Here is a 14,030-nt window from a genome sequence, read left to right on the forward strand (position 1 = left end):
AATGTCCCAAAAAAGTTCAATACATTTTATGCTGATTATCCTAGAAATAAGCAGTGAATTTTCCCCAAGTCATTTTAATAATGGTCTATGGACTTTTCCTTTAGGAAGCTGTCCAAACCTTTTTTAAACCCGACTAAGCTAACCGCCTTTACCACATTATCTGGCAACGAATTCCAAAGTTTAATTACATGTTGAGCGAAGACAACATTTTTCCGATTCGTTTTAAATTTACTACTTTGTAGCTTCATCGCATGCAGTCCTCTAGTATTTCTGGAAAGAATAAAATGATTCACGTCTACCTGTTCCACTCCACTCATTATTTTATAGTCCTCTATCAAATCTCCCCTCAGCCGTCTTGTCTCCAAGCTGAAGAGCCCTAGCCACTTCAGCCTTTCCTCATAGGGAAGTTGTCCCATCCCCTATATCATTTTCATCGCCCTTCTCTATACCTTTTCTAATGCCACTATATCTTTTTTGAGATGCGGTGACTAGAATTGAACACAGTATTTGAGGTGCGGTCGCACCATGGACCTATACAAAGGCATTATAGCATCCTCATTTTTGTTTTCCATTCCTTTCCTAATAATACCTAACATTCTATTTGGTTTCTTAGCCGCCTCAGCACACTGAGCAGAAGGTTTCAATGTATCATCAATGACGATGCCTAGATCCCTTTCTTGGTCAGTAACTCCTAACGTGGAACCTTGCATTACGTAGCTATAATTTATCATTTTGATAGCTCTTCTTTGAACCTTTTCTAATTCCGCTGTATCTTTTTTGAGATACGGCGACCAAAACTGAACACAATACCCAAGGTGTAGTTGCACCATGGCACAATACAAAGTCTTTTAGTATTAATTTGTTTATTAATTTTAAACTTTTAACAAAAGTACACTTGTCATGTGCAATACAGCCAAGTACATAACAGAAAGAAAGGAAAATTAGAAAAAGTTAAGAGAAATATTCTCATCAGAAAATTGCACTGAAAGAATATTACTTTTCACTTTATAACATATTGTTCTGCTTTCTCAGACCACAATCTCTTGGGGGCGATAATGAATTAGAGAAGATTACAAGGAATAACAGTTATAATAAAACAAGGCTGTGTGTCCCCCCTTTAACTGTTATTATTTCAGTTGTTTCAAGTTCAGAAAAGATTTCAGCTGATCAGGAAGATAGAAAACATATTTCGTCTGACCTAACCTTACAATACATTTACAGGGAAAGCGAGAAAGAAAGTTCTTCCCACTTCCATCGTTCTTGTTTTCATAGCCAAAAAGGCTTTTCTTTTCTGTTGATCCATCTTTGTCACATCAGGGTATATCCATATTTTCTCACCTCCAAAGTGAGAATTTGCATTTTTGAAGTAAAGTCTCAAAACAGAATTAAGGTCTTATTCAAAAACAAAGGAGACTAAGAGTGTTGCCCGCTCTGTTACATTATCTAGAGACTGTTCTAATGTAGCAGATATGTTATTAACATCAAAATTTACATTTTCTGTGTTTCTTATTTCTCCTTCTTCCCCTTTGGGGCTAATAGGTACATAGGAAGTCTTATTTATTGGAGGAATAGCTTCAAGTGGTATTTTAAAATTTTCTGTTTAGTATCTTTTAAATAATTCAAGTGTACTAGTCCCTGGGAGTTTAGGGAAGTTCAGAAGACGCAGATTCAATCGTCTATTAAAATTTTCTATCTGCTCAATTTTTCTACGAATATCCATATTATCTTTAGCAACAACAGCTTTAAACTCTTGAAATTGTTCAATGTCTTTTTCTTGATTTGTAACTCGCATGGCCAGTACTTGTTTAACTAAATCGACTGTGTTTTTTAAATCTTCAAATTTAACATAAAGAGCATTTACTTCACCTGAAGATTTCTGCACGGTTGAGTCCATTTTAATTAACATCAGCCAAATCGTCTCAAGATTTACCTCTGATGTTTTCCCTGAGGTCACAGGAAATCCCTGGGCCTCGGTTCTCAGCGACTTTTGCAGCAACTCTAGTCCCCCATTAGGTATCTCCTCCGTCACACTTCTGGTGTCGTTCTGAGTTCCCTCTAGGGCGGCTGCCGACACTGGACACGGAGGAACCAACGATGATGACGGAGGGGAGAGGGATGTTTCATCTCCCCGTGGGGGCTCCGCTTCACCAGACGCCTCTACTATGAGACTCGCTCCCCTCAATTCCTGGGAGGTACCAGCGAAGAAACGCTCCAGGCTTGGCTGAATTGGAGAAGAAGTTGAGGTAGGAGGGGGCACTGTCCTCAATTACCCCTTTCGCTTAGTATGAGGCATAATTACCGGAAAAAAGTTATTCTCAGAGCCTAGTAGGAGCGTCTCACAATCCGTCCAGTCACGCCGCCATCTTGGTTACGCCCCTGACTTCGATCTCAATACAAAGTTTTTATAATATTTTCAATCTTATTCACTATCCCTTTCCTAATAATTCCTAACATCCTGTTTTCTTTTTTGGCCAAGTGATGCACACTGAGCAGAAGATTTCAGCATAGTATCTACAATAACACCTAGATCTTTTTCTTGAATGCTGAACCCCAAGGTGGATCCTAGCATCAGGTAGCTATGATTTGGATTATTCTTTCCAATGTGCATCACCTTGCATTTGTCCACATTAAATTTCATCTGCCATTTGGATGCTCAGTCTTCCAATTCCCTAATGTCTTCCTGCAATATTTCACAGTCTGCCCATGTTTTTAACAACCTTGAATAATTTTATGTCATCTGCAAATTTGATCGCCTCACTCATTCCGATTTCCTTATCAATTATAAATATGTTAAGTCCCAATACAGATCCCTTCCTACCTTCTACAGCTGCCACCTGCCATTGCTGTGTCTCTGAGTCCTGATGTGCTGGAACACAACGAAAAAGGAGCAGGCCTGGCATCAGCCGTAACATAAGAGTAGAGAAGCCTTTGAGTCTATGGGCTGACAAAGTCCCTGCTGTTACCTTCCCCTCTGACGCCTATTTTGTGCAGTTCTGGTTACTTCATGGAATGAAGTTACATAGTATAACTTTGGAACTGTAACTGGTAAAGGTACAAAGAAGGGCAACCAAAGTGGTTAGGGTGGTGGAACACATTTCATGGGAGGAATGGCTAAAAAGATGAGGGTACTGTACCTTTGAGAAGAGACAGATGAAGGGAGATATAATAGAGATGTATAAAATCCTGAATGGGCTGGAATGGGTAAATAGGAATTGATTGAACACTTTTAAAAACTATAAAGACTAGAGGACATTCCCTGAAGTTACATAGTAGTGCATGTAAAACAAATACGTGAGATTTTGGGGTGACATCAGCAGTATATGACTGCTTAACAGAGCTCCCGAGGGATTGCCTTTAATCGAGTCTCTTCCTCCTGTGTAACAGCCATATACCTCTCTAAAATATTTGATAATTGTAGTGGATAACTTGCCCTGTGAATCCCCAATGCCTAGGAAGAAAAATCTTGATACTAAAACTTACATTCCAGCATTGATTTGTGAGGGGATGTACCACATGGAGGTAAGATGGTGGTACAAGAATTGCTAGAAATAGCAGAAAGCCTGGATTTGAGAGGGGAACTGCAGCAAGATTAGTCTGAAATAGGATCATCATTGCCTACTAAATTGGACTTGCAAGCATGCTGTCTGACATGAAAGCAGATATCAAACAAGGAGTGAATGCGAGAGTTCAGGAACTTAAAGATCTGTTTAAAGAGATGCGTGCAGGCTTGATCAACATGGTACATCACGTGGTGGAGGCCCAACACCATTTAGATGAACAGCAGACAGATATTGGTGCATTGGTTCACCAAAATGACCATTAGGAGAGACAAACTAGAAACCTTTTGGAAAGGTTAGAGGATTTCACAAATAGATTCTGCCACAATAATCTATGTATCAGAGGCATCCCAGAAGTGAAAACTGGAGATCTGTGGAGTGGAGGAGTGGCCTAGTGGTTAGAGTGGTGGACTTTGGTCCTGGGGAACTGGGTTTGATTCCCACTACAGGTACAGGCAGCTCCTTGTGACTCTGGGCAAGTCACTTAACCCTCCATTGCCCCAGGTACAAATAAGTATCTGTATATAATATGTAAGCCGCATTGAACCTGCTATGAGTGGGAAAGCGCGGGGTACAAATGTAAGAAAAATAAAAATAAATATATTAGCACATGGCCCAAATGAACAACAAGTGGATCATTGAATTAAAATAGAACATGCTCATTGTGCACTGAACCCTTAATGGAATAACTTCCATGGGACATAGTAGCCTGTCCACATACTTTCACTCTTAAAGATATCATTATCCAGAAGGTTCAGAAGCTGGGACAAATCAAATGTTGTCATCAATCTCTATTGGTGTATCTTGCTATCTCTGCTTTAACCTTACAACGAAGAAAATAAATGAAAGATGTGTATAATTATAGTACAGCAAGAGGCCCTCACTGGATGCCCACCGGAAGGGTGGAAGGCCAGATTTTAGGACTCAGGCTGTAAAAATACCAGCTAGGTTTAAAAATCTATGACTGGCTGAGCAAGGACTTGCTTTTCCTGCAAGTTAATATGTGTTCTAGCTTAAGACCTATCCACTGGAATAGTGGTGGGCCAAGCTACATAGCTTTGGACAGCTGAAAAGCACTGACTAGGCCTGATAACAAGCTGATGGCCTTATAGCAGAGAGCCTGCAAGAGCAGGACTGCTTGGTGAGTCCTAATGAAACCTGGTGCAACTTCCAAATTGAGTGTAACACACATGATGCAGAAATTAAAGACAGAAATAATAAGAAGTTTGGTTCATAGCACGGAGTCTGTCTTTATAAGATGGCACCCAGATCACAAGATGATATGAGACAGATTTGTCCATGTTTGGATGTTTGGATGTCCGTATCTAGGGAGATGTTGACAAAAAGGGAAATTGCACAATAACTTGCAATACTAAAACGGAAAGGGCACCTGACCGGTGGTAGAGTATGACTCACTGATTAAGCAACATTAGAGAAAAAAAATCCCTCTCCATAGACTTGTATGGGGACCAAATTGTATAAAAGCAGGGTGCATGCAAGCCCTCGTTGGAACGATTTTCCCCAACGCATCCTAGAGGGCAGGGCTCTGGCCAGTTGAACCCAGAATCTGTCTGCTGAATGTACCTGATTAAAGTCTGATTTGGTAAGAATAAAAAGACTATTTCTTTAACTACACTGTTTCTGTCCTTGCTTCAATTTATTCTCTATCTTCTATCTGTTTTGCAAACTAACACACACACACACACACAAGTAAGATTTCTCACTGAAACAGTTTTATAGACTTTTCATAGAATTTATGTGGGAACATAAATGGCCAAAGATTCATTTAGATCCAAATAGACAGAAAGCTGTGGTCATGGGAATTAGACTTGAACTGCGCCTTCTGATGCCTCCCCAGCAGCGATACCCATGGGAAGGGGTGTCGCTGGAATTCATGGAGGCGGTCCACAAGATCGTAGATGAACAAACCCTCTGTACACCCCCGTGTGGAGGGATCCCACGGGGGTCTAGAGAGGGGTAGATTAAAAACAGATGTTACACAGTATTTGTGAAAAGAGATGGTGAGATACGGAGAGCTATATCCATTTGGATTACTGTTTGACACATGGTATGGTTTATAAAGTGAGGTCTTAGAAACAAATACAATAAGTAAAATAAGAGGTAACAAAAATTCTTTCTTAGATCACAAATATGAAAAGGAGGAGGGCACTATAAATCAATGGGGGAAAAAAGAAGAAAATAAGGCAAAGGCCCTAAGTGAACCAGGCTCCAAATACTTCTCATAGCCTATACAAAATGAAGTCTCTCTGAAGATCTTTAATTTAATGAAGGCCTTCAGTTGTTGCAACTCAAAAAAGAAATGTATATATAAACCCCCAAGTACTTCACGATACATTTTCATGAGTAAGCAACAAAAGCAAGGTTCCCAAACTGTGTGTGTCTTCTCTCAAGTTCAAAAAGTACTTTTGCCTATCTTGAGTGGACTTAGTCGTATCAGGTTAGGTCCACACCTTCTGACCACAGAAAGGTTTTTGAGAGTTTCGAAAAAACAATTTAATCACGGAGTTGAAGTGTGTACTTGTAATTGATACTATTATATATGAATAAATAAAAGTCTACTAACAGATGCATCCTCTGAGATGGTGCAGGCTGCAAAACGTGCGCAAGCATGCACACCTCACTGGGGTTAAGTAACATGAAAACTTGCTACTTTTTGGAATTCTGCCGGATATTTATGACCTGGATTGTCCACGGTTAGTTACAGGATACTGGGTTATATTGTCTTTGAGTTCTTATGCAGTCTACTCCAGTTGAGTGCAAGTGTCGATGCTGCCAGGACATGATGCTTCATCGGTGTAAATATGTGGCACCTGTGTCCCTGAAGGAGGAGAGTGTACAGCTCCAATGTTCAGAGTTCTGTCTGGACCATGTGAGTTTCCCTAGATCAATTGCTTGTTGGATGGGTCTATGCCCAATCTGGCACTGGTATTCATCATAGGACCAATACAATTAAGGTCATGACATCACATAATTTTGGCACAGGCTTTAGTTTGGTTTTATCTAAGTCTGTATGGGGCCAATATTCAGACCACGGAAGGAAGCTTGGTCAGCCCAGATATTCAGTGCCACGCCATTTCTAGTGATCAGCATTGAGTTTGGCCAGTTTAATCTTAACTTTCTAAATTGATATTCGGAGATAGCTGGTTAAGCGTAAACTAGCCAAAGATAAATGACCCATATGGAAGCATTCAGCAAGACCTAAGGAGAACACTTTAGTCTCTCCCCTTCAGAGATGCATAGTAGCATCAAGTCACTTTACTGGCTTCCGATCAGGTACCGCATACAGTTCAAGCTTCTCCTACTAACCTACAAATGCACTCAATCTGCAGCCCCTCACTACCTCTCTACCCTCATCTCCCCTTACGCTCCTACCCGTAACCTCCGCTCACAGGACAAATCCCTCCTCTCAGTACCCTTCTCCACCACCGCCAACTCCAGACTCCGCCCTTTCTGCCTCGCCTCACCCTATGCTTGGAATAAACTCCCTGAGCCCATACGCCAAGCCCCCTCCCTACCCATCTTCAAATCCTTACTCAAAGCCCACCTCTTCAATGTCGCTTTCGGCACCTAACCATTGTACCTCTATCCAGGAAATCTAGACTGCCTCAATCTTGATTGACTGCACTTTTTGTCCTTTAGATTGTAAGCTCCTTTGAGCAGGGACTGTCCTTTGTTAATTGTACAGCGCTGCGCAACCCTGGTAGCGCTTTAGAAATGTTAAATAGTAGTAATAGTAGTAGCCAACCAGGATCTACTGCTGAATTTTATGCTGTACTCCCTTTTGTTCAATTCCATTTTATTCCCGATATTTATAACCCACGTATATCCATATAAAATCTAAGTGGGCAACACAGTGATCAAGTACAATCACAAGATCATATTAATCAGAAATATTTACCAAAGCCTTTTGAAAATGTAAATATGTACCTATACTCTGAATTTGGTATAGAATTCTATAATTTAATAGCAAAATAATTACAAGAACTATCATGATAATTTTTAAAACGGATCTTATTAACAGCTGGAAAACCCTTTGATACTATCAGACTCATTTTCAAAGCACTTAGCCTTACAAAGTTCCATAGTAACCTATGGAACTTTGTAAGGCTAAGTGCTTTGAAAATACGCCTAATATGTTGATCTTAATTGTGTTTCATAAGTTTGATCTGCTTTGTCAATAGCATACTGGGAAGTTTTGTACCTACCATGATGATAATGAACCTCACCCCTAAGCCAGGGTACATGGAGCATGATCTCAGTCTCTCAATTGTTTTTTTTTTACAAATACTTCATTATGTCAGAGAGCTTCCTTCTGAAGTTTATAAGATTTGATACAGCACTTACTGGGTCAATAGACATTTTCATGTTTTTTTTTTTTTCAAACAATTGTAATTTGAATTTAAGCGATGAACAAGTTTCCATTTTTAAAGTTGTCAACAGTCATAGCAATTTAGCATTTTAGAACTACATTTTAAGCTTTCTATAATGCGAAAGCAGTACTACTGTGAAGTGTATGAATATGCAAATCCCTCCAGCTTAAGATGGTCAAAACCTCTGAATTTCTAAAATGTTTGGAAATGCTCTGCTAAACAATTCACATCTCTTCTACATTTTTCACATTCTGCTGTCAGAAAAATACACTTTAAAATGCATTATAGTAGGACTTTTTCAATGTTCACTTTCAATGTGAAAGAACAGTTACAGGAGTATTCAAACGTGGTTAAGAATAAGACATTTAAAAAGTCTGGATTGCATACGTTTTCAGACTCCTTGATTAATACATAGTGGAAACTTTTTTTTTTTTTTTTTGCAGCAGTCACTGCTTTGAGTTGTTTAGGATAAGTGTCTGTCACCGTGCACAGTGGGATGATGCAGTTTTTGCGCATTCTTAGCAGAATAGAGCAAGCTGGGAATAATCTGTGGACTGCAATCTTAAAGTCTTGTGAGGATTTTATATGGGATTCAGGTTTGGGCTTTGAGCTGTTCAAGGACATTCTCTTAGGGGGCATTTTACTAAGCTGTGTAAGCGTCTGTGCGTGCCAAAATGGAGTTACCGCCCGGCTACCATGTGGCTCTTGAGGTAATTTCATTTTTGGTGCATGTCCGAAAAATTATTTTTATTTTCAGATGCGCGTATTGGGTGCGTGCCAAGTGGCATTTGACATGCGTAGGTCATTACCGCCCGGTTACCATGTGAGACTTTACTGCTAGGTCAATGGCTGGCGATAAGGTCTCAGACCCAAACTGGATGTGCAGCAATTTTCATTTTGCCGCATGTCCATTTTTGAAAAAAAATGTAGAAGGGCATTTTTACAGGTGTGCTGCAAAATGATTCTGCGTGCGCCCAAAACACATGTCTACAGTACCGCAAGCCATTTTTTTAGTGTGCCTTTGTAAAAGGGCCCCTTAGTTCTCTATCTTTGATGTTGCTTTCTGCTTAGGATTGCTCTCCTGTGGATCTGCCTGTGCTTTACACTATCCATCTTTCCTTCATCTTCCATAATAGTTGTCCCAGCTTTTGTGCTGTCATGGTGGAGAAAGTTCACCTGAAGGGAAAGCATCACCTTGGACATGATCTTGTAGCCAGGACCTGCCTACCAGGGGATGCAATATCCTCTCACAGCAAGGATAATAGACTAATAGTTATGCAGGATACAGAACACACCTTGGAATCTTTATGGATAGAAATTCCATGTGTAAAGGAGAAAGGGGTAATGATAGGACTATACTACCGTCCTCCTGGCCAGAATGAACAGGCAGATGTAGAAATTTGAGCAGAATTAGGGAGGTTAACAAACTGGGGAACACACTAATAATGGGTAATTTCAATTACCCCCCTAATATTATCTGGATAAATATAACATCCGGAGCATACTAGGAAGTAATGTGCCTAGATGGCATCAAGGACTGTTTAATGGAGCTGCTGGTTCAGGAGCCAACAAGAGGGGGAACAACTCTAGATCTAGACCTTAGTAGACCACATGATCTGGTGCAAGAGGTTGTGGTGCTGAGGTCACTTGACACCAGTGATCATAATATGATCAGATTTGATATAATAACTGGAGAAAATACACAGGAAATCTAATACTTTAGCATTTATCTTTCAGAAAGGAGATTATGATAAAATGAGGAGACTGGTCAAAATATAAACTTAGAGAAGCAGCTACAAAGTACAAAATTGTTTATATTGCAAGGATTTGGGAAAATCCTGTGCTTATTTTTGGGATAAGCAACATAAAATCTGTTTTACTCTTGGGATCTTGCCAGGTACTTCTTGCCAGGTACTTTATGACCTGGATTGGCCACTGTTGAAACAGGATTATGGGCATCATTGACCTTCAGTCTATCCCAATATGGCAATACCTATTCTCTTAAGTTCAGAGGTTTCCCTGTCATGCTACAAGCATTCACCCAACATAATGCTGCCACCATCATTATTTACTGTAGGGATGGTGCTGCAAGGAAGATGAACCTGTTTGTATCACATATCACACAGCATTAGGACCAAAAGGTTCCACTTTGGAGTCATCAGGTCACAGAGACTCCAAACACATGTGTGCAGTTTTCTCTAGGTGTTTCTTTGCAAATGTTATGCAGTTTATTAACAGTATTTATTTTATGCTTTCCTGTGGCCCCCTTCTTTCCATCTTCCCATAACTGTCCATGTTTATCTAATGATTTTTAAATTGTTCAAAAGTCAACGGTCCACAACATTTTTGTCAGTGAGTCTTCAGTTCCTGTTTTTTGTCATCCCATGGGACCTGCTCCCCCTTCCTGATTCTCTATTACTCCATTTTGACGCTTCGCCTCCTTTGCTTTTGTCAATATGAATGTTTCATTTCTTCTGGTTCTTAGTGTGATAAACTTCCTTATATATTTATGCTATCTCTGTTAGACTCTTTACCCTGTCTTCACCCCACCTCCCCCTTTGTTCATTTAACACTCTGTAGTTCCTCACTCTTCCCTTTCTCTTCCCTCCCCCCCCCCCCAAATTCTTTTATATGGTCTTCGATGGACAATATAATCCCATTGTGCTCGGGTCCTTTCCATTTCTCCCATAAAACCTGTTTCAAAGTAATTTCTGGGTACTTAAGAGGCAGCTGAGCAGAATCACTATTATGCAGATTTTAAAACTTTGAACTTCGTTCCCATTACGTTAAACTTTTCCAATTTTATCACTTACAGCAGGTCATAGTACACTAAAAGGACAATCTAACAAAATCCCTGAAGCAATGGGGATTAAGGTTAATACTGAGAAATACTGGCCATCCTTAGAGCAGAAAGCAAGACCAGTGACAAACTTAAGTGTTTTGGTTTGAATTTTAAAATTATCCACTAAATGAGAAGTTTGTTTGATGCTATAAATAGTGAAATAATATACAAAGGAAGGTTCTTTCCACTGTTGACTGAAAATTGAACCTGGCCTAGACTTGGATGTATTGAGCCCATTGAGTTTTCTGGGGCATTTTGTCTTCCTTTTTTCCTTCCTATTTTTGATTCTGACTAGTAGAAACAAAGTACCCCATGGCATTAACCCCCAGATTCTATACAGCACGCCTAGAAATCCGTGCCATTCAATACAATGCACGTAACTTAGCAAGCTAATGAGCGCTGATAACAGCACTTAACAAGCAATACTAAGCACTAATTAACACTGAGAATTTAGGCACACAACTCGCTAAGCATATTCCGTAATGATGTGCGCTGAACTTCTAACGTGTGCAGAGAGAAACTAGCACATACTGCATAGGTCAACCTCCTGCTAGCTCAGGATCATTTCATGCATGCAAAGACATTGACTCTGGGTGTGGAGGGGACAGGGGTGAGACTCAAGAGCCTTAATCTAAGATAATGGATCCAAGTAAGAAATCATAAGGCCCTCAATTGCATTGCTAGCCACAGAAATGCACATTTGAGACTTAACAGCAGGTTTTCTCTGACCACCATCTCATTAGTTTTTCTTCCTCTTCTTGCTTCCTGTAACAAGTTTTACAAAGTTGTAGTTTCACCCATTTGTAGCAATCTACTAATCAGGAAGAATTTTCGTTGTTGCTATCACCAAGAGAGCCTTGCCTGCAATTTGCAACTAACAGGCCAATTTATGACTGTTACAGGTTTGAGCTACTCTGATACAGCATATATATATCAAATTATTCTCACTCTGGTAGAATTAATGTAAGTCAATTTGTTATGTTTTTTTTTCTAAGTATACCATTTGTATTCTTTTATTTCAGAAAACCCATCTATCACTTCCACTTCTACATCACAGTGTCTGGATCATGGAAACTCTCTAAAGTATTCAAGTCAGCCTGAAGATGATTCTGGTTGTGATATACCTGATGAAGAAGGATTTGATTCTGCTGAAATGGTGCATCGCTTTGAACATTCTAGTCAGTGTCACAGAAACTTGCCATCTTTTAAGTTCTCATTTAGTGTACCACCTACTTCGGAAACCAATTACGATTACAAGGAAACAATTATTTCAGCTAGCACACAATTTTTACAACATCTTCTTAGACTGAGAATGTTGACAAAAACAGGAAGTGTTTTAACAAATTTTTCATTATATGGAAGTGACTTTTCTATAATATCAGATTCTGTTTTTGGATTGCTGGATTGTTTGATTATATTTTGTAAGAATCCAAACTTTCTAGGTTCAGCTTTACAAAAGGAAGCAGTTTGTGTTCTGACTGATGTACTAACTAATTCATCTCTCTGTGACTATCTTCTCAAAACCCACTTCAACAAATTGAGAGAGTTCGAAACAGATGTAATACAATGTATTTTAGTCAACCGTGACATCAACAGGGTAAGCAAAATTTCTTTCTATTTTCATATGCATTGACAAAACTGTTTTCCATTGATAAGCAGAATTGATCAGGCACACAAGCAGATGATGTCATGTATGTTGTTGAGATGGAACATCTGTCCCATAGCATAGAACTAAGTGTAAACGTTTTGAGTATGCATGACTCTTCCCACATGCAGCAGTCTGCTCCTCAGCACTTCAGTTTGTTTTTCCACTCTGCAGAACGGACATGAAATAAAACTTTCATGATTGATAATATGCTGAAATTAAACCTCTTTTAAGGACTTCATTCTTCATCTCAGGAAAGGAACTAAAGCTTGTACTTCAGGTACTTCCTGATCCCTAAGATGGCAAGAGGTTTTCGCTCTATTATTTCTTAAGGATCTAAGGGCCAGATGCACTAAACCTAATGAGCCAGCAATGTGGTTTTTAAACTAGTTCTAGCCGGTTTAGCAAGCAAGTAGTAAAATGAAACATTTATAAAAGGGTTCTCCGAGCCATTTTCCTGTCATGGTAGCAGCTAACAAAAACGGAATGCAAAGCTATTATAATGAGCTAATTAATATTATAATGTGCAAGCAAGGTGATGCACAGCCATTTCTGACACCTTGCACAAAAGCAGTCCCCATCTTTATAGTGGAAATTTTAACGGCAGGTCTGGAGCTGTCGTTCTTCATTGTCGCAAATAGGAGAAGGGGAGAAACAAGGCAGGGAAGATGGGAGCACAAAAGAAAAAAAGTACACCGGTTTACACACAGCTTCTTTGTGTGTATGAAAGTTGTGCCATGCTTCTTTTTCAAATGACCTTATACTGGCAAGAAATTGGGGGGGGGGGGGGGGGGGGGGCCGTACCGAAATGTGACTTACCAAAAATGCAGGGAAGAGAAGGGTCCATCAAACAGCGTCTCAAATAGTGGTTACCTAATGTAGAATAAACACATTTTTAGGGCCTCTTTTACTAAACCGTGCTACTGATTCCTGGTGTGGCTAATGCACTGCAGCCCATTCATTTTGAATGAGTTGCCTTGCATTTGCCGTGTAGGACTCACTATCGCAGTTTCACAAAAGAGACCCTTAAAACCAGAGTCCTGTTTTAGAAAGGATATGGAAATGGGAATTGAGATATGCAAGTTGGGCTGTGTTCAGTTCCTTCTGTATTTTACAAAGACTTTGTCAAACACAGAGCCTCTTGTAAAATACATGCACATTCATGTCTTCCCATACATGGCTGGAGCAGTGAATTAAGAAGGTTGGCATCACCCCAGCCTCCCAGCAATAAGAACCTCTCTGGTTTCCTATTCCCCCCCCCCCCCCCCAACATAAAGCAGTAATTTGATGATTCTACTGCTAGGGGTCATGGGTGCCATTTTGAACATAGGGCACAAAGGAGCAGAAGTGAGTGGACATCAGTCCTGCTCTCACTTAACACCAAAGACTATGGGACACAAGTAAGAGCCAGGATAGAAGAAATAGGGGAGGAGGGAAGAGTCCAGGGCCATTGGGGGGTACTTTATGCCTTAGGGGGAATCAAAGTTTGGGGGGGACATTACTTTTATCGAGTGGGGAGTTGGATTGCAAATCTGGCTTTAGTCTTTACACATGCCCTTCCAACATTTCTTGAGGCAGGTGTAAATGCTGTCTAG

General features: G+C 40.0%; 1 protein-coding gene across 3 annotated transcripts in view; it reads left to right on the forward strand.

Moving 5' to 3' along the window:
* Positions 1 to 14,030, forward strand: part of MEI4 (meiotic double-stranded break formation protein 4) — an 82,901-nt gene that overhangs the window by 27,527 nt on the left and 41,344 nt on the right. For all 3 annotated transcript variants that reach the window (XM_030195625.1, XM_030195626.1, XM_030195627.1), the window contains exon 3: positions 11,813 to 12,387. In XM_030195625.1, the coding sequence (XP_030051485.1) occupies positions 11,813 to 12,387 (575 nt within the window). The remainder of the gene's footprint in view (positions 1 to 11,812; positions 12,388 to 14,030) is intronic.

The sequence above is a fragment of the Microcaecilia unicolor genome, chromosome 3 (assembly GCF_901765095.1).
Source record: "Microcaecilia unicolor chromosome 3, aMicUni1.1, whole genome shotgun sequence".
In the NCBI taxonomy this organism is placed as follows: domain Eukaryota; kingdom Metazoa; phylum Chordata; class Amphibia; order Gymnophiona; family Siphonopidae; genus Microcaecilia; species Microcaecilia unicolor.